General features: G+C 35.2%; 1 protein-coding gene across 5 annotated transcripts in view; it reads left to right on the forward strand.

The window, feature by feature from the left end:
* Window positions 1–23970, forward strand: part of PAN3 (poly(A) specific ribonuclease subunit PAN3) — a 127216-nt gene that overhangs the window by 97246 nt on the left and 6000 nt on the right. For 3 of the 5 annotated variants that reach the window (XM_037003944.2, XM_037003941.2, XM_073228619.1), the window contains 8 exons: window positions 5555–5716; window positions 5934–6050; window positions 6138–6239; window positions 9305–9470; window positions 10572–10662; window positions 15083–15222; window positions 17671–17800; window positions 18256–18320. In XM_037003944.2, coding sequence (XP_036859839.2) covers window positions 5555–5716; window positions 5934–6050; window positions 6138–6239; window positions 9305–9470; window positions 10572–10662; window positions 15083–15222; window positions 17671–17800; window positions 18256–18320 — 973 coding nt within the window. The remainder of the gene's footprint in view (window positions 1–5554; window positions 5717–5933; window positions 6051–6137; window positions 6240–9304; window positions 9471–10571; window positions 10663–15082; window positions 15223–17670; window positions 17801–18255; window positions 18321–23970) is intronic. The other 2 variants (XM_073228615.1, XM_073228624.1) reach the window with 1 other exon arrangement.

Below are 23970 nucleotides of genomic sequence, written 5' to 3' on the forward strand. Positions count from 1 at the left end.
GGTAGTTAGGCTATCCACTCTTATGTGTGGCCAACTATAAATTTGGGGTTTCTATAACCCCCTCCCCTAAGGTTTGGTACTTTTCTAGAATGACTCACAACTCAGAAAAGCACTTTACGTAGTGTTACTTGTTTATATAAAGGATACAGTCATGAACAGGCAAATGGAAGAGGTGTATAGGGCGAGGTATCCGAGGGAAGGTTGGGCGGGGACTGCCATGCCCTCTCTAGATGTGCCGCTCTCCTAGCACTTAAGCGTGTTCACCAATTTGTAAATTGTCTGAATCTGCTATTTAGGAATTTTTATGGATGTTGTATAGACATGGTAATTAACTCTTTGGCTATTGGTGATTAACTCAGTCTCCAGCCCCTTTCCCTTCCATGGAAGTTTAAGGGTAGGGCTGACAGGCTTCTAATAAGGTTTGGTCTTTATTTTGTTATTATAGCATAATAATGTATTCATAATATAGGATAAAATATATTAACGAGTAAAGGTCCAAGACTACCCCAAGATACCTTGAAGATTCTGATGAGGACTCTGGGTTTACTGGGGTCTACTGGGACACTTGGTTTGAATTTGTAGTAACCAAAACCACGTAATGTTACTGTGTTAGACAAGTTGATTAATGGAGTGGATCACGGAGAGACCAGACATATTCTGTGGTGGAGGTTGCATATCAGTAGGGAATGGAGACACTTCAAAATTGTGTTTTTTACAGTAAAACATAAGATAGGATCATTATCTGAAACCAATTCAAAAGCTTGAAATAGTTTAAGAACTTAAATGTCTAAGACAAAACTTTGAAATTTTTATCATAAAATATGAATAATTTAACATTTTAGTAGCGAAAGATTTTCTATACAGGAGACAAAGACTGTTGACTCTTAAAGAAAATACTGGTAAGTTTGACTAAATTAAAGTTGAACACAATCCAAGGATACCTATAGTAAAGAAAAAACTTTAAAGAAGATACTAACACAGTTGACAAAGAATAATAAAAACAAATCAGTAAGAGTCTGAAGAACTCAATAGAAAAATGGCCAAATGATAGAATAGGTATTTCAAGAACGAGGAAATTCATATGACCAATAGACACATGAAGAAATCAGAACATCACTGGTGATAAGGAAATACAAATAAGGATATTATTTTAGCTGCCGTGGGGTGGGAGGAGATACTATTTTAAAGCCTGACCATATATAAAGTGTTAAGATATGGATCTACAGGTTCCCCAGTGCATTACTTTTGGTAGTATAAATTGGTAAACCTTTTATCACTTTGGAAAACTCCTCAAGTTGAATATCTACATACGCTATGATCCAGCAGTTCTGCTTCCAGATACAAGTTAACTTCTTCAACAGGAAAGTGTTTATAAAGTATCCCTAACATCACTGCTCATAATGGCTGAAACCTTAATCAACCCAAATGCCCATCTGAAGGACAGTAGATGAATTAACTGTAATAGTGTCAGACAATAGAATATCATGCAGCAGTTTACATGAAGTTCAGCGGCATGCCGAAATACAGAGAATCCTACTAATGTAATATTGAGAGAAAAGTGTTGCAAGAGACTACATAAAGCATGTAAAAGTTCTTTAAAGTTAAATATATATGTTTGCATTTTTGTAAATGTGTGTACATCTTATATATAAGAAAACTATATATAAGAAGGGAAGGAAGAGAAAAAAGGAAGGCAGAGGTTTCTCTAAATATATAGAGAAACATTTATTTAGATGTAAATCAGAGTCAGGAGCTGATGTTTATTTTGCATATGGAGTTTGCAGATGCTTTATTATAAAGAATAATTAAGTAAAAGCAGACCATGCATAGACATGAACTGGTGATTTGAGTGTCACAGTCTTTAGTTAATGGTTAATTCTGTGTTCAAACGAGGCTTAATAAATGTTTTTTTTTCTTTCCTTGTTCTAACTAATCTTTTTCATGTCTCATTTTTACTATTACCCTTTGTTTTATGTTTACTCTTACTAGTCTTTGTTATTTCTGACTTTTTACTTTCCCTTTCCATCCCATACTTTATCCTTCTATCAAGTTAGTGCTTCTCAACTCTGAAATAATTTATTTCCTGTGGATCAGTGGTTCTGAGTCATGAAAGATTTTACCCCTCATGGGTCATTTGGCAATGTCTGGAACATTTCTCGGGGTCACAGCTGGCAGTGGGGTGCTACTGGCTGCTTGTGGGTGGAAGCTGGAAACACCTTACAGACCCAAGGCAGCCCCCCAATGACAAAGGATTATCTGTTCTAATATGTCAGTTATTGCCGAGGTTGAGAAATTGCTGTAGATTTACCATAGTGAATCTCAGACATTCAGTGTCTTAGATCCAGCCTATTTTTCTTCATGTTCTTTGATGGGAAATAGGATTGGAGAGAGGAAATAAACTAATATTTTCTTTTTTTTAATCATTATTTTTAATATTATTTGGTGGAACTGGGTTCCAGACCAAAAACTGGGGCTAAACTGAATAATGCAGCTCTGTCTATAATCTTCCAAGTTTATTTTTTTTACTTCAATCTTTTGATGCCCAGCAATGATTGAGATACCCCTATTCCTTTTATTCATATTTAGTTTTGCGCATTTGTCAAGTTGAACTGGAAATACATATGGAAATGAAGACTAGAACAGCAATGAATCTTCCTATTAGTGGAAACATTTTGTTTTTAAGTTAATAGGCTACATATGATTATTTCAGGGTAGTATAGTGTTGGAAAGCGTGCTAAAGGATGGCTTTCTGAAAAAAGGTAAAATCATGATGCACAGATGCAAACATGAGCCCACATTGAAGATTTTATTTAAGTCATAAGGGGGCTAATCTCATGTAACAAGACCTACTATAGATCAGGAATATTGAAATGAATGTGCAAACTGGATTTTCCACAGGGGCGGAGGGAAGTCATTTGACTCTCCACCAGACAGAACAGGATATACATATCTGCAGACAGTAATTATTTTGCAGTGCTAACTGTTTTCAGCGATTTACAGAGGAGTAAAATACCTTCCTTAGAATCAGAATCAGACACTGGGGGTTATCTTTTTGGTAATGCAGTTTTCCATTGAAGCACTATTTTTTTCCTGCAATGTGTAGAATTCAGTGTGACTTTCTTGAAAGTAGAAACAGGGATAAAGCATTTAAAAGCATAACACTTCAGTTGATTGTGTCTCTCACTCAGTCTTTTTGTCACAACGGTCCTATGAGTAGCATTGCTTGGCATGGTAAATTTCCAGTCCTTGTTACAGAATTTAAATCTCCCTGTGATCTAATTCCAACCCTTTTCATCTTTTAGCCTTTTCTCCCCTATGCCCTGTTCTCCTGCCACATGAGATTTCTCTGTTCCTGAACAGAGTGTACACATCCAAGCCTGGTTTGTTTTTGTTCTGTTTACTCTGTCACCAAAAAGCACTCTTTCCACTTGCTTTAGCTCATTGAAAGCAGTCTCATCCTTCATTTTGTAGTAAACATGACACATCTTCTGTAAGATCTTCCCAGTATCCTCGGGAGTGGCTCCCTTCTCTGTATGTCCATGTGTAGTGGTGCCCAAAGTGATCCCTTGATGCAGCAGCATCTTTTCATCATCACCTGGGAACTTGTTAGAATTGCAGATTCTTGGACCTTACTCGAGACCTACTGAGTCAAAACCTCTGGACACAGCAAACTGTTTTAACAAGACTCTTAGTCATTCTAAAGGGTGCTAACATCTAAGAACCAGTGCTGTGGAGAATTGTACTTTTTAAATAGCTATTTTGCTTTTTACTGTGTTTTATATAAATTTCTATCCTTTATTTTTCTCTAAGTCTCTTGATAAAAACCCTTACTTCATTAATATGGGTTCACTGATACATAGTAGTACTATATTTTTACTAATTTGAAATTAACTTCCCTTGTTTATTGCTCTGAAATAACTGGAAACAAAATTTATTCATCATTTGTTTCTTTGTAGAAATTACACTGATCTTTCAAATGGTAAATGGGCAAAAGTTACAACTATATTCACTTGTGCATATACTTCACTTTTATGATCTTTATTTCAGTAGTCCTACATTGAGTCAGTATCTGTTTTGCAAAAATACCGTCTGCGGATTAAGAGCCCAGGAGCACAGAATCAAAGTACTGGGTTTGCATCCCAGCTCCCCCTGGAGATATAATCCTTATTTTCCTTATTGATGAAGTAGAGAATCCTCTCTCATAGAATCCTTTCAAGAACTAAGAATAATGAATGTGTTAAGTATTTGGCAAAGACAGAAGTCATTTTGAACCTGTCTTCCAGAATTAGTTTTCCTAATAGGGTGTCATCTGTATTTCTTAACAGTTAAGGTCAAAATCATCAGCTGTTTGTTTATGAGTTTTTTGTGTTTTTTTTTTTTTAATGAAGAAAGATTTATTGCCATGTTTTGAAAATAGTGTTAAACATGTTTGTTGTAAAATGTTTGGCAAATATAGAATAGCGTAAAGAGAATAAAAATCTTAAAACTCAGAGGTACCATTGTTAAAGCTTTACTGTTTTCCTTTCTAGATGGTTTTTGTGCATATTCTGCATGTTCACTTACCTGCTTTTCACTTGAAATATGAGCATTCCTATGTCTTTCAAGACATTTAACAAAAATGGAAGCTGTCCAATTGGAAAATGTAATTGATTGTATTTGAAGCATTATAAAACTACTTGTCTTTTTGAATTGTAAAACTAATATGTATTTGTTTTAGAAAGTAGGGAACAATAAAGAGGGCAAAATAAATTGCCTGTACTCAGTAGGAAAACCAACAACAGAATACATTTTAGTGTACAGCTTTCTAGATTTTATAAGAAACAATGCATTGGGATTCAAGATAAACCGTTTTTAATGCCTAACAGAGTATTATGAACAAATCCCAGTGCATTATATATCCTTAAACATATTTTCTTTTTCTTTGAGCAACATGGCAGGCATGGTGGTAAAGTTGCTTTAGTTTTTTTTTTTCTTTTGTATTTCACTAGGGATTAAAACTGCTGTTCCACTGAATGGTTTGAGAGTTTTGATACAGTTAGCCATACTTAACACATTACATAGACACACAGACTTTACTACATACACACATTCTCCAATAATGTTATTTGTTTTGAATTTCTTTATGTTTTAAAAACAGTTCATATGCTTAATACCATTGTCTATGTTTATTTTGTACAAAATAAAATGTTTACAGAAACAATATATTGTGATTTTTATTCACCATCATAGAATCAGAAATGTTTCGGATCTCTAAGTGATACCAAATTGTTCTTAATAGCTGAGAAAAAAGTTGCGCTCTAAAAGATAAATATGTGTGTGTGTGTGACATCTAGTTCTTTGGTTGTTTTGTAATGACTATTTTCATTGATAGTGAAACCAATTTGTTTGATAGAATTTTTATGAATATTCTATTGTCCTAGAATATTTTATGTCCTAGAATACAAAAGTATGTTTTGATACTATTGGTTTATAGTAGATTTGATTTCTTATTTATTACTCTGAGAGCTTTATGAATGTCTGCAAGTTAAAGTCGTCTTCCTGTGAATTACTCTAGCAGTCCCTACAGAAGTGGACAGCTACCATAGCCTGTTCCCTCTAGAACCACTGCCACCACCCAACCGGATACAGAAATCAAGTAATTTTGGATATATCACATCTTGCTACAAAGCTGTAAATAGCAAAGATGATCTGCCATATTGCCTTCGGAGGATACATGGTAAGGAAGAAATACCCTCTTTTAGAAAGGTATTATTGAAGCTAAGATTATTCAAACATTCCTGAATATGTTTATTTACTTAATAATATGTATTTAAAGAATAATAAATGAATTTATTATTTCACTTACATCCTGTAAGTGGTAGATGACATGGCTTTTCACGTTTATGATGGAATAAGGGGGAGATGTCATTTAGTAGAAAAAATTTTTTTTTCAGGTTTCCGTCTTGTTAACACAAAGTGCATGGTGTTGGTTGATATGTGGAAAAAAATTCAGCACTCAAATATTGTAACGTTGCGTGAAGTGTTCACCACTAAAGCATTTGCAGAGCCTTGTGAGTAATTTGTAATTGTCTTTCTGCTGATGGCCTTTATTATTGGAAGCCAGATTGCAATAATGAATATTTGTGTTTTATTTTAAGCTCTTGTGTTTGCATATGATTTTCATGCTGGAGGAGAAACAATGATGAGCAGACACTTTAATGACCCTAATGCTGATGCCTATTTCACAAAGAGAAAGTGGGGTAAGAAAAAGATACAAGAAAGCTATATTTTTACAAATACTTTTTGCTTTGTGGAAGAATAGTTTTCTATCTTAAAATACATGAAATTGTATCCCTGTAATCATTCACTTTAAAGACTATTGCATTTTAAAAAGAAATAACTTAAAGAAGTGGAATCTATCTGTAACAAGGTAGAAAATACTGTATTATGTGTAAAGACTGAAATGAAGATGGGGTGTGAAAGACTTGTGTGAATACTGAGAATATGAAAAGCTTTTTCCCCTCTTAAAATTTTTTTTCTTTTAAAAATATAATACTTTCTGAATAAAGGTGGTTTGGAAAATTAAGTAAATTTAAAAATAATCCCTCTAGTTTAGCCACTCAAAACACAACCATTATGAATCTCCTGGTATATTTCTTTTCAGTCCTGGTTTTTGTTGTTGTTTTGCTTTTTGGCTTCCTGCATTTTTTCTTACTGTTTTATCATTTCATGTCATATTGCATCTTTCATTTATTTTAAGTATTTTCTCCCTAATTTTTATATTTTCTGAATGTAATGACTCCCTCATAGTTAATTGTGACCGTGTATCATTTATGAAATTATTTTCCTAAACAGTTGCTTTTGTTTAAAGGTAGGATTCCATGTTAGTTAAGGAATGAGTTCTCACAAATTTTCAGGTAACTTTTGCTTAAATGGGAAATATTTTTTTTTTTTTTTGTTCCTTTCTAATATTTACTTTAAAAAATTTTTACAGTTCAAGTACTGCAAAGAAGCATAATATCTTAATTATGTTCTAATGTATGTTTTTTAAAGGATAAGTCACTTCAGAGCAAAACTAAATTCCTTTTGAGGCGTCAGTTTATGTATTTGGGAAAGGAAAATGTATGTATCATTTTCTTGTGGACAGGAAAGAGACATTGCATTCTTTACTGTGGTTTGTAATCTATGCATACTGAAAAATTAAGGAGGGAGAAAGATTTCAGTCCACATTATAGTATCTTTGTGGTTGTGACTCCTTTAAGAACTCTAATTATGGATAAAAATACCTCACTTTTCTTATAATTTTACTTTCTGACAGTTGAAAGAAGAAAGCTGTGGTTACATGGCTGTTTCACATTTTAAAATCTGGGCATACAGTGTGGTCATTTTTTCCCCCTTTACCATGTCATCTGTAGACACATACATAATATTGTTGAAGGGGATGTGGTATAACTTTTCCTATAGATGAATATAGCTGTAGTTGTTCAAGTTTATTTTAGTAATAGCACCTGTGAAATGACTGTTGGCTTAATTTATAGCCGGGTTTCTCAACTTCAGCACCGCTGACATTTGGGGCTGGATAATTATTTTTGTGGGGACTGTCCTGTGCATGGCAAGATGTTTAGCGGCCTCCCTGGTCTCTACCCACTGTATGCCAATAGCAACCCCCTCCCCCAGGTGTGACCCCAAAAATGTTTACAGACATTGCCAAACAGACTCTCTGGGGCAAAATCAACCCCTGCTGAGAACCACTGATTAGTAGCACACCTTTCTAGTTTTAAAAAAATAATTGTTTTTTCTGTTGACTGATGATTTGATACATTGTATACATTTTCACAGGAATCAGTCCTTTTTCTAATTCTTGAAAGTAATATTTGAATGGTAGTAGCTTTCCTAAACATACCATACATACTTTAATTTATAACAACTTCTGATACAAGGCAATCAAGTCTGTTTTCTCTATGTCAATATTAAAAAGAGAAGAAGAAAAAGGCCAATGTTTGTATAAACCTGGAGAGATATATATGAGAAGTCTAATGTTGTTTTCTTACACTGCTTAATATTTTAACCAGCACAAACTAAAAAATTTCATATTACAAGAAATAGACTAATTTCAAAAATGGAAATAATCATTATACCATACCGTATAAAGGGATAAGTAAGTAGACAGAATCTGGCACCCAGTAAGTAAGCACTGGGTTTGCTATAAATACTCCCTTATTACCATATCTGTTAAAAACCTTAAACTCCTCATAAATCATCTTTGATGTTGTGGCATTTATCACTAGAGCCATTTTTTTGAGTCCCTAGCACTGTTTCCAGATTGTATTTTCTTCAGTTCTGTCTAAATTGAGGGACAGCAGTTTTTTAATTTTGTATTGTATTGTATGTCAAGCCATAACTACATAATGCCATAACTACAAGCCATAACTACATAAATGCTATTTATCATCTCTACAATTAATCATTTAACTGTGTTGCTTTTATACCTGATTCCCAAAAAGTTTGTTGATAACGTTACAAACACTTGGACTTTAAAAGGTCGTATTTCCTGAAATCTGAATTAAATTTATATGGGTCCTTTTCTGTTCATTGAATGATTAACAGTAACTCAGAAAACAGTATTAAGAAACATTTACAAAAGTCGGTAGAATCAAAAGGATTACTTTTCATGGTAGACCAGATTATTTGTGTTTTACCAAGACACATAAAGGATATTCAGTTTTATATTTTTGTGAATTGGATATCGTCTTACCCAAGTGACATCACTGATGTAGAGGAGGCTGAGCAATATAAGCAGAATAAGAAACATTCAACATAAATGGTGGTAGAGACTTTAATTTCCTTCAAGCCACAGTATGAGTAGTTCTCACATGCCTGAACAATAATATAGTCTAGGATTATCCACATTTTAAGTAAAATAACAATCTGTACAGTTCCTGTCTTTAATCAGAATTGACATTTATTTAGTTCACAAGCATACATTCTCATTTCAATTGTTGTTCATTCAGTAATTATAATGGTCAAAGAAAAGAGCAATTCAGTGAGAGCTCTGTTTACACCATGGTATAATCTCATAAATAGTAAATTTTAGGTTTGTCTCTTAAATGCTTACTAATAGACTAAATTTAGCTATACACACACACACACACACACACACACACACACACACACACATATATATATATATATATATATATATAAATTGACAAGTTGTATCATGAATATTCATGACTTTTCTTTGCTAACTTTAGTTTGAATGTTTTAGTCTTCTAGTTGATTACTCAAAGGAAGATGTCATTTTTTAAGTGTATTTGCTTTGCAGGTCACCTTGATGGCCCATTGCCCAGACAGCATGCTGGGTTATTGCCAGAATCTCTCATTTGGGCGTACATTGTCCAGTTGAGTTCTGCACTGCGAACCATTCATACGACAGGTTTGGCTTGTCGAGTTATGGACCCAACGAAGATTCTGGTAACTGGCAAAACGAGGTACTAGCATTATGAGTTTTAGCTTCTTTATTGAGCATCTAACTTATGGCAGCTTAGTAAACAAAGCTTGATGATTTGTTTTAATTCTACCTTTTCATATGTCCCATCCAGAAGAACTGCTGTGACTTTGAGTCCATTTGTGAGTTTTTAAAAAAAATGTTGAATTCTTAATAAAATGCCTGGTTACTAACTAATAATCTTGTAAGGGCTTGGAGGGATTTTGGTTTAGGGTTGGGGGGGATATAGAAGTAGTGTCAATATAACTTTTCTGCGGTACAACTGTGGTCTCAGATCTTAGCAGGAATCAGAATCCCCTGGAGGGTTTATTAAGCAGACTGCTTGGGCTCCATCCCTAGATTTCTCAGTCAATAAATTCGGAATGGGGCCTGAAAATGTGCATTTCTAGCAAGTTCCTGGGTCATGTCGTTGCTTCTGATTGGATCTCCTGGTTTGAGAACCACTGAATAGAGAGTTAAGTAATACAGACCTCGACTCAGCAGAGTTTTATTTGAGTTGCTGTAATTTTGAGAATTGTCCTGGGCCAGCATAGCATTAAGAGCTCAAGGACTAGTACCAGGTTACTGGGTTCCTATCCTGGTTCTGTTAGTGACTATCTAGATGACCCTGAACAAGCTACTTAACATGTGTTCAACAGCTTTATGAGACAGGTGCTATAATCTCTGTTTTTTACGTCTCTTAAGATTATGGAGAGAGTTGAATGAGTTAGTATATGTAAAATGTGTTGAATGGTGTCTAGTACTTCTTCAACAAGTGTTAGGAAGCAACTAGTTCTCTTCTTGTGAATAATTAATAAAGCAGCAGCTTGATATGGGAAAAGGGCACTGGCTGTGTAGTCAAAAGATGTGAGTTTATAGTCCTGGCATTATCAGTTACTGACTCTTACAACTCTAGGTTTATCACTTTGATATCTTTCCCCATCTCTAAAATGGTGGTTGACAGAGGTTACATGGGGGTAGGGCAGGAGGTTAAACTAGATAATATTCTGAGATCCTTCCTAATATTACAAGAAATGCTAAATTTCCACTGGTATATAGAAAAAAAAAATCTAATTATTTTCTTTAAATTTGCTGGTCTTTAAAGGTTACGAGTAAATTGTGTTGGAGTTTTTGATGTCTTAACATTTGATAACAGTCAGAATAATAATCCACTGGCTTTAATGGCTCAATACCAGGTGAGTAAGAATTAACATGGAAACTTAATAACTTGATAACTTAATAATAAGGCTTAATTTTTTAAAAGTCAAGTTATGTTCATTTTAAAGTATTTCAGGGTTTTAAGTCTCGATTTCAGTTTATTGTGGGTGTGGTCTCCATGCAAACTTTGAACGTGTACTTCTTAATCACTGATGTATTTAGTCTTTTTTTAAGTTGGAATATGCAGAGTTACTGACATTGTCAGAGTCACTAGTTGTTCAAGTGAAAAGTATTTGTGTGATTAGGAAGTTTGTCCTCAGCATAGATTAAAATAGATTAATTAGGTGAATGAATTATATTAAATGACGTTTTCCTTTTTTCTACTTATTTTAACGTGTTAAAAGTATACCTGTTATTTTCGCTTTTAGAACAGTTGGTCCACTACCTATCTGACAATTTTAGAAATATTTTCAAAGGATTATTGTGGTATTGCCATTTTCTAAGTAATATTTTTCTTTTGCTAAATCAAAGCCTATCTATCACTCAGTTCTTGTACAGTATCAGAATTTGGCTATATAGTCTCATGTCATAATGATAGTATAGATTTAGGCCCCATTATTTTATTTCTTACACCTTGATTAACATAAGGTACAGGAGACTAAGTGCATATCTCTGCAAGGAGCATTAAATATATAGTTGCTTTTGCCTTGATTGCTCTGCGCAAGTAACATGGCTTTTTAAATATTTCATATCATTCAGTTGTATTATAATGCTTCCCATTTTTTTTGGAGGATATTCAACTATCATTTTAAAACTTTTTGTGTAGGAAGTTTTCAGTATTTCTGAACATTATTTATTAACTTTCAGAGGTTTGATAAATGGCAGAAATCTCACATGGAGAAACATGGAAAAGAATACCCTACCTTTCCGTTGCCCTTCTCATTTCAACTTCTTTTGTTTAAATCTTTGAAAGATTTCAGGCCACTTTATTACTGTAAAACAACTTTCAGAACAGAAAGGAGAGAGGAGTCTAAGCAGCAGGTAGTATCCCTGTGCGTGCGTAGTCGTCTTCCTTTGCTCCTGAACCACAAGGCGGTGCAGTCCCTGAGATGGGAGAGCCACTCTTCACGTGCAGTCGCAGGCACACTGCCCATCTTGCTTCCCCTCCGCCGGGGCCCATCCAACTGCAGCAGCAGCCAGGCTGTCCTGGTCGGTAGCACCATCTAGTGGGCATTGTGTGGGGGTAAAAACTACTTTTTCTCCCCAGCAGCTGCTTGCTTCTGCCTGAGGGGATTTGCGCCCTCTTTCTTTAGTGTGTGGGTTCTTTGCTTTCCTTCTTTTCAGTGTTATACTTAGTGCCTAATTGGCCCTGAACATTTTTCTTCATGATCTTTGTGTTTCCAAAATTGACCGAATATACTAGTGATATTCATATATCCAGGAAAATAATACTGAATTTTTAAAGAGAAATTAAGCACTATTTAGAACCAGTGCCATCAACCTCAGTTTTAGGTATCTGGAAACCCTATATCCCCATTGAAAAACAGAAGACCTTAAATTTGGTTTTCACAGTCTTACAATATCTCCTCATTCTCTATTCTGAATAGAGTTCTTTTTTAAATAATTACTGGTATAAATGAGTCTAGTTAGCTTTTGTTTTTCTGTATCATTATTATTAGCAGTATTATTTTCAATTTTTTCTTTGCAAATATACATTATTTCAGTTATGTTATGGATTGTGTAGTTACCCTGAAAAATAACTCTTCATAAGAAAAAATAATCCCAAAGTTCCAAACAACTAATTTTAAGTAAGCATTTGGGGCAACTGGTTGGTACGTTAGGAACTGCCTTCATTCCTAAACTCAGGCTAATTTCCACCATTTGTCACCTTCCCTTTATTGTAGTTAAAGATATATCAGATTTTCTTTTCTTTCTTTTCTTCCTTTCTTTTTTTTTGGAGGGGTGGGTATAAAATGTATGGAAGATTTTTCATATAGTTTGTAATAAGGTAAGAAGAGAATTAGAGGTAGTCCCAAATGGGGGAATTGTGATTTTCACAGAGACAAAGGTACACGAGAAAGGAGTGCATTGCTTCTTGTAGTCTGTTTTTCATAGTTTGTTTCAGACACGTGAATAGAGACTGACTTTCAGTAAAATGGACATAAGTAGAGCCATAGATAGAATCAGAGAAAAATCAAGAAATCAAGAATCAGGAGGAAACTGAAAATGAGTTGGGGGGAAAATCTCCAGAATTCAACAAATGGGGGGAAAAACCAGATGGAGGTAAGAAGCAAGATAACAAATGAAAAATTACTTAGCTGGGAAACAAGGAAAGGAGAGTTACTGAGTTTTTATGACGTTAAACTCTCTTAATTAAGCAGGACTTCATTAACCTCTCTAATTAAGGAAAAAATCAGTTCTAACTTAACCTAAATTATGTGACATGTATACTTTACTTCTGAAAATGAGTATTCCCACCTGAAGTCAGCTTTAGAAAGGTGGTGGGATGTACTCAAAATTAGATGTTCTTATTTTTCAAACTCATCCAGTCTTTTGGCCATCTTGTACTTCTGTTATCTTATAATAGTGAGTCATGGAATGTTCTAAGTGGGAGGCTTAGATAATGGCATTTATTCAGGATGGAGCTAAACTGAGAAGTTTACTGCTGTAAGGGTTGGGATGCTGAGTGTACACGCTGCTCAAATACTGATAAATAATAACAGCCTTCAGTTTGATATGCTGATGACATTGGATTGAAACACTTGTAAAAATTTACGTTTGTCATTTATATACACTGATTTCTCTGGACCAACATTTGATTTCATTCCTCTAACTTGGACTATTTTACTTGATCCTGAGAATGACTGAAGGGAATCCTCGAGCTCGCTCATGGCAGTGCCTGCAGAAGACAGTGAGCGGCAGCGGGGCTGGGCCCCTGCCTCCTGCCAGTCCGGGCCCCTCACTCTGTACTACTAGAAAAAGCTCTTTGGCATGAATCCTTGGCATGCCGTGTCCAGATAGGTTCAGTCTATTTATCTAACCAGTTTTTCCACTGACTGCAGGATCTCATGTTCAAAGTGTCAGATTCTCAAATGCTAGGTTTGGGTAAATTCTTAAATTTGAACTTTTTAATGTCATTTTTAGTAATAGAGTTTGGCCTTCTCTTATTCTTTATTATTGGGATAGAATGTTGTTAAGGATAGCTATACAGTGCTAAAGTTTCTTTAGTGACTGCCTCGAAATATTCAGCCAATTTTGCGAGTATACCATTTTTAAACATTCCACAAAACAAGTGATTCTGAACGCTTGCTGCATATCAGAATCTCTTGTAGAATATTACAAAAATATCAACACCTAGATCTTACCAAAGACTATGAACACCAGAATTGTGGTGAAGGGATGGCCACTGGATGGTTTGTTTGTTTTTTAAACTCTTTGGGGCATTTTAATGTATCTAGGTTTGAATATTTCTTATGCTCAACCAGTGTTTAGTAAATGAACATATATCCAGTAATTCAGATGAGATCTCAGATTTTGAAAATTTGCAGAAGCTTTCTGTAGAAATTACTTCAGATGATTTCATTTAACTCTGAGTTATTCCGTTCTTCTAGGCATATGATTATTTATGATTATTAATAGTTACCTGCCAACCAGGGCCACTGGGGTGACCATGCTGTTTCTTGGAGTTACAATAGGTTATAGAAGAGTTTACCTCAATTCAGCCATCTGTCTTTTGAGAATCATTTTAGAAGGAAAACCTCAGAGTAGTAAATCTTCACAAAAAGGAAACCCGGTGGTTACAGAGCTCAAAGATCTGTTTATAGTGTGAGTAAAAATTGTCTATTTGGAAACAAAAATGGGATGGTATTGTGGTTTGCTCCATTTTCCAGTGTTCTAGAGAACATACTCTGAAATGAGGTAGTGCTGATACTGTGTTGGGAATAATGGAATAAGTTTTCTTCAAATAATTTTTGAACTCCCACTGTATTTGGAGCATCATGGAAAGTAAGAAAAGTAAATTTAAATTGTAATGATCATAGTAAAAGTAAAGCAAGTGTACAGGAACAGCCTTAAATTTCTTGTAATAGTAAGTATATCAGCTGTATTTACATGAAAAAAATTTTTTTAATTAAAGAAGCAATTCTGTAGTTGCCATGTGAATTACTTAGAGTAATGTTACCTAAAGAATAACCCTAGAACTACCTTCATCAGAATTACCTGGGCACTTAAAAAATGTTGGGCCCGTTTGTTCCCAGAGATTCTCCTTCAGAATCTCTGGTGGAGAGGCTCCAAAATTGCCTTAAGAAGCTCTCAGGTGATTCTGATGAGCACCGACATTCGAGAACCCTGTGCTGAGTTCTGCGGCTCCTTTGGGAGGTGCTTTTTCCATGCAGGCAGTAGTGTCAGTGTATTCGATTTGTACAAAAATTAAAAGTTATATTTATTCTTTCATGTCAGCAAGCAGATCTGATATCATTAGGAAAAGTTGTGTTGGCTTTGGCTTGCAACTCTTTGGCAGGAATTCAGCGAGAGAATTTACAGAAAGCCATGGAACTGGTGACAATCAACTACTCCTCTGACCTGAAGAATCTGATTTTGTGAGTTTTCACATACGATTAAATGTATATAATGAAGACTGAGCTTTTGATAAGGGCCTTTTAACAGTGATTATTTTAGTTCCTACTATTTAAAATCAGGCAAGATACAAACAACTTATAAATTTAAAATTTTTATTGCTAACTATATATTTCTTGGAATAAATTCATAGACCTGTGTGTTTAAATTAGTTATTGATGTTTTAAATGTTTGGCCAATGGAAATTCTCTAAAGCTGCATTGGTGTCTGCTAGCTGCATACAACCTTCTAAGTTTAAATTCATTAAAATTAAAAATTCAGCTATTCAGTTGCACTAACAACATTTTGAGAGCTCAGAAGCCACTTACAGCTTCTGGCTAGTATATTGGACAAAGAACATTTCCATCATCTCAGAAAGTTCTATTATACAGTGCTGCTGTAGAGAGTGACCGTTATATTTGTGAAAGCTAACGTACGTAAACCTCACATTCAATCCAGTTATATACTCTGTGACCAAAATACCCGATCTAGAAAGCATGTATGTAAAAGTTCCTATGCTTCTACTCTAGTATCTGGAGACTCCAGGGAATCCTTGAGTGTAAGTTTGATAAGAGAAATCCACTGTGAACTGCTGTCACCACAGGAAGATACATCTAATATTGGGGAATTCCAGAGGGTGGAGAGCCATGTACTTACTAAAATTATAAGGTATTCTAGAGGACATGTGCTAGGAGGACTCTTGAAGCTTTTCCTATTATGTTGTAGAAGCAGTTAGAGCTTATCGATCCTTTTCAGTCTCTTTTGGCTTCCAGCTGTTGCTTCTGATCTTTCTGTGTAGCCCTGGATGATTCGGTTCCTTTTTGGACTAGCCCTAGGGTGTGGAATTGAGGGGTGGAGGGTGGGGCTCCCTACCTGTGCTTTGTTACATTGGCATCAGTGTCCTGCTTGTGACCGAGCACTGGAAACCAGTTGCCTGGTTCTTACTAATAATCAAATAAGATGATTTCTCTATTAAGAGAAAATATTTGTTTACTGTATTATCACAACTCTGATTCCTAGCCTTAGTTAGGAACACCTAGGATGTTTCAAATACTTTCAAGTTATAATCTCCAAGTTTTCCTTTATAAAAAATAAGAATTGAGGATAAGAATGTAACAAAATTGGCTATACATAATAATTACTGAAATCATGATAGTACATGGCAACTCATAATACTATTCTCTGTACTTATATAAATGTTTGAAGTTTTCCTTAATAAAAAGTGAATAAACAAAAAAGTCATACTTTGACACTAACCAATAATTGGAAATTTATAGGGCGATAAATCATGTATCAGGTACTTTTGAACTGATGGATGAAAATTAAGTCACTTAATTCTCCCAATAACCCTGTATATTAGGTTCCATTATTAACTCCATTTTTGAGATGACAAAACTTAGGCATAGAGAGGTAACTTGCCGAAGTTGCATAGCTTGTAATAACTTTGAGCATGAGTAGGTATAAATGTGTCAGTAATTTTGGATGTATAGCTAAGATATAGATTATTTACATAAGTATAACCATTCATTTGTTCAACAAAAGAATGCCTGCTATATGCCAGGTGCTGAAGACACTTTGAACAAAAACAAACAAAATTCTCTGTCTTCTGGAGCTTCCACCCTAAATGTGGAGAGGCTAATAAATATGTAAACAAGTAAGATGTTTGCAGATAGTGATAAGTCCTGTGAAGAAAATAGGATAGAATTATAAGCAGAGTCAAAGAGTGGGATGCTGCTTTAATGAGCATGAATAGGAATGGCTTACCTATCAGAATAGGCAATAATAGGTGATCGATAACGATTGTGTTCTAGTAGGTAGCCCTTTGAAACATGTAATATTTTTCTGCCTTAGTTATAGTAATAAAAGAAATTGAATTTATCTCCTCTGATGTCTGTTAGAGCATGAAGATTTCTTGGACATAAATAGGCCATGGCAGCTGTTAAATAAAGTCACAGAGCAGAGGACATCCTCCTAAAGAGCCGAGGCTTGTTTGATATATCCAAATGGAACACACAGTTTTAACCTCAAAATTTATTTTGAAGAGCAATGGAAAAATCTCCCCACCTACAACCACCCTTTATTTCACCCCTCCAAAAGTGGTTGTAGCAATCTTACCATCTCCCATTATTGTAAAGAACTGTTTGAGAATGGAAATGATAAATGTAACCCTGCTCAACTCTCCTTTCTTATTTTCATAATAGTGTAAGTATAGAGAAAGAGACATGTTTATAATTTTTTTCACTGGTTATTAAACTTTCCAGAGAAAAGAAATACAATCGTTAAGCTTTAAAAGTGAGCTTGACTTGCATGAAAAAGTGTTTTCAAAATTGAATACACAAACATGAAGGTCACAGCAATTACTGTGCTTGTGGGTTATGTCGTTTTTAAATTGCATGTTTGGCATTCAAGTGATTCTTCTTTACTTTGGTTAGGTACTTGTTGACTGACCAAAACAGGATGCGGAGTGTAAATGACATCATGCCCATGATTGGTGCTCGATTTTATACTCAGTTGGACGCTGCTCAAATGAGAAATGATGTCATAGAAGAAGATCTTGCAAAGGTACAATGTAATAAGAGTATACATATACTTGCATCTATGTATATAAATAAATATAAAACAGTAATAATTATGCTAAATATAGTATATAATTGGTTAAGATTGTTTGCAGATATTTTGGTCCAAACTTAATGTTAAGTATTTTAATTTCTTATGTCCTCTGGACATTTGTTTTCTTTCTGTTCTTGGCTTTGCTATAGTCACATGACACAATATTGATTCCCCCCTGACCCCCATGTGAGTTACTTTATAGTTCTTAAAAATGGCTGCATAATCTTGAGTGTTACTATCGAATGAAACAGACGTGTTGTATTTAAAAATATAACCAAAAGATGGGGATATTAGGATTTATTGTTTGAAAGTAGAATTGGTTCAGGATACCAGTTTTGTAAATTTTTGCTTTGATATTCAGTTATCTGGAAGATTAATATTCTCTCTCTTTTTAAAATGTTTTATAGGAGGTTCAAAATGGAAGACTGTTTAGACTTCTAGCAAAATTGGGAACAATCAATGAGAGGCCGGAGTAAGGATTTACAGTATTTTACAATTTGTTTTCAATCAAGGGCACTATTTTGCAGAACAAGAAGGAGTATACCTTATTCTTTCTGTTTCTATTTGGAAAAAGAGAAAACTTGTCACATAAAGTGACAGTTTGTAAGTTAAAGTCAACCATATGTTCAAGAAGGAAGCAGAAGTCGATGTTTGTACCACCTACTGACAGGTAGACGGTATTGTTCCTGTGGTGACTATAGTACAAGTCACATTTCAGGAGTGTTACCCCTGCTAATAAAGAGAAAAGATTGCCTGAAGGATTTTTTTTTTTTTGACCCACAGAATTCATGTTCACTTACCTTTCTTCAAAGTTAAACGACTCAATTAGTATTTTCCCTAGTAATTTTTCCAAATGAAGAGAACGTGACTACATGTTGAGCCATTTTTTAAAACTTTTAACTGTTTCTTCTGGTATTTGTCTCTATTTAAAAATACATGCTTATAGTGCTATTTCTTGATTTTTTTTCGATATTTTATTCAGCTAATGACTTTGTCCTATGGAAGATGAAGCTTTATCTTTCATATCCCCTTCTTTCCCTTACTCAGACACCAACACACACACACATTTACATTCTACCACTTAACCTATAATGTTTAGTTAAATCTTTATTCACTATTGACATTATTATAACAAGGTGAATGTGGCTCATAGCTGCACCACACAGCAAATTATGATGGTAGTTCCTTTTGTTTATATTTTGTATGTTGATTTTTGTTTTGCTGGAGTTAATAATAATGTTATATAGAAAACTAAGCAAATGAAAAAATTTACCACCAGTTCATTCCAAACTCTCTGCTAGAGTTATAAAACACCTTTCCATAGGGTCAAAAATAGGTAATCTATCAGTTCCTTTTTTGTCTCCCTCTTAGAGAGCTTGTCCCTGGAGCCTCTGTCCTTCTGTTCCTCTCTGGGCTGGTTGCGCTTTAAGCCTACTCACACTCACACTTTAGGACTGGAGCTTCCCTTCACTATTATCCTGGGAATTCTCATTGTTTGTCCCTTTGTGTTGGATACCATGTTTCTTGCTTTTTTTCCTTGGTTTATTCTTTTGATTAAATGGAACGCATCCTCCTGTAGCTTCCTGAGAAAGGTGAGTTTTTTGAGTCTTTCCAAGTCTAAAAATATCTTTATTCTACTTTTACACTTTACTGATGATATGATTGGGCATAAAATTCTAGATTGGCCTCAGAAAATTCTTTTACTAATTAAATCTTTAAATTATATATGAGCCAATTTTTTTTAAGTAAAAAGGGGTTTTTTCATTGCAAAAGTGAAAAAAATGAAATCTCTTTCATACCTGACATCCTCAATCTCCCTAGTTCCTCCCAACCAGTCTTAGTCTGTTGTGCATTATCCCCCACTTACAACTATATATTCTTATCCCTCCCACCTTGCTTTTTTTTTTTTGTTCCTCCCTTGAGGAATCTTACCCATTTCTGGCTAACCCACCTTGCTTTTTAAGATACACAAATTGTAAACCATGTACAGTGTATGTTGCTTTTTCCTTATAACAATGTATTTTGTAAGTTTTTCTGTTTAGATATGTTTAGTGTATGCCAAACATTATTCTTAGTAGTTTACAAACATGATCTAACTTAATCCTCATAACAATGCTGTGATATGGGTACTGTTAGTATGCCCATTTAACAGAGAAATTGAGGCACAGAGAGGTTAAAAACCTTTTCCATGGTCACACAGTTAGTAAGTATATGAGCCAGGATTCGAATCCAGGTACTAGGTAGGGCCCCAGAGGCTATGCTCTAGCCAGTATGCTATGCCTCCTCATAAGTGATGGCCATACAGTAGTCCATCCTGCCGGATACACTGTAATTTATTTCTCCAATTCCTTATTGATGGGTATTTGAGTTTTCAGTCTGGTGCTAGTGTAAATAGTGTGCAGAGACTGATTTATGCACTTAATTTTGTGTGTGCATAAATACAGGCCCAAGTTAGAGTATGTCTCTAACTTGGCAGCTGTTACAGAAGGGCTCACCCGTGAAGGACGCATGGAAGTCTTTCACCAGTAATACTTTTTTCAAGCTTTTGAATTTTTGTCAAGCTAGTAAATGAGAAATTGAATCTCAATGTAGTTTTATTTTATATTTACTCTTAATGAGCGTGTTGCCTATCTTTTTTTATGCTTTTGATCCGTTTCTGTTGCCTTTCTTTTCTGTTCATATCCTGTGCCCATTTTTATTTTAATGTATAGAAACTAGAGATTTACCCTTTATGATCACTTTTCTTTAAGTTTGTCACTTTTCTTTTGACTTTGCTTAATTTTTTCCCACGTAGACATTTACATATGTAGTTCAAACTTTTATGCTTTTGGATTTTGAGTCATAGTTAGAAAGTCACAGAAAGACCTTATCTGTGCCAAGATTTTGAAGGAATTATCTCATGGTTTCTTCTGGAATACTTATGCTTTCATTTTTTTTCATATTAAAATTTTTTATGTATTTAGAATTTATTAAAGATGTAAGGTTTGAATCCAACTTTTTTGCCCCCAGAAGATCCCCAGTGGCCCCAAAACTGTTGAATAGTCTAGCTTTTCCCCATGGATTTAATCTAGCACCTCTTTGACATTTCTTTAATGATTGGCTCTTTAAAATCTAATAATGTCTTTCTTATGTTCATTTCATTGTGCTTTTGGTTTTCCTAAAACTGTTTAATTTTCTATATAAATTCTAGAATCACCTTGTTTAGTTAAAAAAATCAACAAACCCAATAATACTTTTATGGAGAAGATAACATGTTATGTTTATGAATAAACTTGAGCATTTCTGTTTTTAGATATAGAGTCATCTTAACCAAGATAATGATGTATAATTGTACTTGTTATCCACTTAAGTATTCTTCACTGTTTAAGTTGTTTTTTACATAATTGTACCACACTCAGTTTATTAGGTTTTGTTTTTCTTGTTGCTCTCGTAAATGGGAGTGTGGGCCCCCCTTTTGTCTTCTCAGATGGCTTATTATTGATGTACATGAAAATTAATGATTTCTTTAAATTTTGTACCCCAATACTTAGTGTTTGGATGGTTTTTCAGTAGATTTGCTTGGGTATCCAAAGTGTATGGTCATTCTTCAAATAAGGACAGTTACATTTCTTCCTATTTTCTATACTTCCAATTTCTCTTGAGTGATGGTGTTTAGCTAGTACTTCTAGTCCATGGTTAAGTAATAGTGATAAGAGTTTCTTGGAGAATGTGAAGCATTGCACCATTGTTTTTAACTTCCAGACAGATTCAAAGCCATTTTCTATCCAAATCCTTCCCTTCCCCCCATGCTTCTAAGGCTTTTTTTACTAATATTCAGAGATTCAGTGCTGTGCCTTGGTGTGAGTTTTTGATTCATTCTGATGACTCAAAGGTGGGCCCATTTATTTATTTGTTGTTTGTTTATTTAAAGTGTTTTATTGAAAAATGGTTGGCATACAATAGTTAGTTTCAGGTATACAACATAGTGATTTGACAGTTACATACATTACTGAATGCTCACCATGGTAAGTATAGTTACCATCTGTCACTATACTGAGTTATTACAGTATTACTGACTTTATTACCCATACTGTGCTTTTCATTCCCATGACTTACTTATTTTATAACTGGAGGTTTATGCCTCTATTCCCCTTCATCTATTCTGTCCATCCCCCTGTGGCAACCACCAGTTTGTTCTCTGTGTGTATGAGTCTACTTTTGTTCGTTCGTTTGTTTTGTTTTTTAGATTCCATGTGTAAGTGAAGTCATAGGTATTTGTCTTTATCTGTCTGATTTATTTCCCTTAGCATAATACCTCTATGTCCACCCATGTTATTGCAGATGGTGGCAAGATTTCCTTTTCTTATGGCTGTGTAATATTCCATTGTGTGTATGTACAATAGCATCTTTATCCATTCATCTACCAGTGGCTTTGTAGGTCGCTTCCATATCTTGGCTATTGTAAATAATGCTGCAGTAAACAGGTCGGCCCTTTTAATCGTGGAAATTTATGCCCTTCAGTTCTGGGAAGTTGTCTTCATTATTTAATAACTTTTCTCTCTTTTCTGGAATTCCCATTGTTCAGCCATTAGACCTTTGCAGTTTGTTTTCTAATGTATTTGTCTATTTTCTGTATTGTTATCTTCTTGCTCTACTTTCTAGGCATTACCTCAACTTATTTTGTCTAACTTTAAAGTTATTTTCTAATCCTTTGACTTTTTAAGTTTTCTGCTATCATATTCTTAATTTTCAAGAACTTTGTGCTCTCTAAATGTTACTGTCTTAGAGCATCTAATTCTTGTTTCTCTGAGGCTGTCAGTTAAAGGTTTTTGGTTATGTGTCCTGTTCCCTGCAATATCTCCTAGGAAACAGGAGTTTGCTTTGCTTTGTTTTATACTGCAAAGGATTTCTGATCCTTGGCTGTCCATTCATATTAAAAATGGTGTCCTGAAATGCTGACGAGAAGCCCCTCGTAGGGGCAGGGATTAGAGATGGGTGATAAAGCAGTGTGTTACTGTTACGATTTTTGTCTTTTTTTGGTAGACTCCCAAATGTATTTGTCTTCAACAGGTCAGCATCTCCAGAAAAGAATCTGCCAATCTTCTGTGTGTAGTTGGCACCCATAGCCAAGCTTTGGGTAGCCAAGTAGTGGGAAAGTATTGAATAGCCTCACTCACCACTCCTCAGCCTCTCATCTCCTGCTCTCCTTGGCATCCCGGAGGCTGGAGCTTCTCTTTTCACCCTGTCGAGAAAGATTTCTGGTACCTACCAGGCAGATTTCTGCCAGGCAGAAGTGGAAGCGGGAGCCATGGGCTGTTGGCTGTGTATGCAGCCTTCGTCAGGTCCGGCCTTCTAGCCTCTGCAGTACCTGTACCTCAGGGGCATCACCTGCTAATGACTCCAGTCATTGAGCCTCGCTGGTGTGTCTGCTGCTGTGCTCCCCCGCGTCACGCCCCCGGTAGCATCCGAGCTTAGTTTTTTCAGGTCGGCCAAGTCTTATCGCTTTGCACCTTCCACACTTTTGTGAATATTTTTTTGTTTCCTTTGTCCTTGGGTATTTATACCGTTTTTTAGACACTTATTGTCAATTTGGTGGGGTTTTGAAAAGGAACAAAGATAAATGGGTGTGTTTAATTAGCATTTGAATTGGAAGTCCAAGGAGTGATCTGTTGCACAGCACAGGTGATTGTGTTTAAACTGTGGTGGTTTATTTCCTTGTACTTAGAATACAAATCTAGTATTTTAACACAATTTAAGACTGCATAGTCTGATCTTTGTTCTTATGCTTGCTGCAGATCAGCCTCTTTCTTCCAATTAATTTTCTCTTCCCCTCTTGCCCTCATCTTTTCTCCTCCTTGTTCTTACTCGCTAGCCCTCCCCTTGTACTCTTTCCTCTTCTCTCCCCCAGCCCCGCCCAGCTACACTGACCTTTCTTTAGTGCTGCAGGCTCTTTCATTTGCAAAAACAAACGCCTCTTAAGGAGCATCCTTCCTTTGGGGAAGAGCATCCAGGACTTCCTCCGGAAGGCCTTCCCTGCCTTGCCAGATTGATTCATGTTTCTGTCCTGTGCCACATCCCTTTTCCTCAACAGCATTGTCTAAACATGCAGTTACGACGATTGCATTGTAGTGCAACTGTAGTAC

The sequence above is a fragment of the Manis javanica genome, chromosome 1 (assembly GCF_040802235.1).
Source record: "Manis javanica isolate MJ-LG chromosome 1, MJ_LKY, whole genome shotgun sequence".
NCBI lineage: Eukaryota > Metazoa > Chordata > Mammalia > Pholidota > Manidae > Manis > Manis javanica.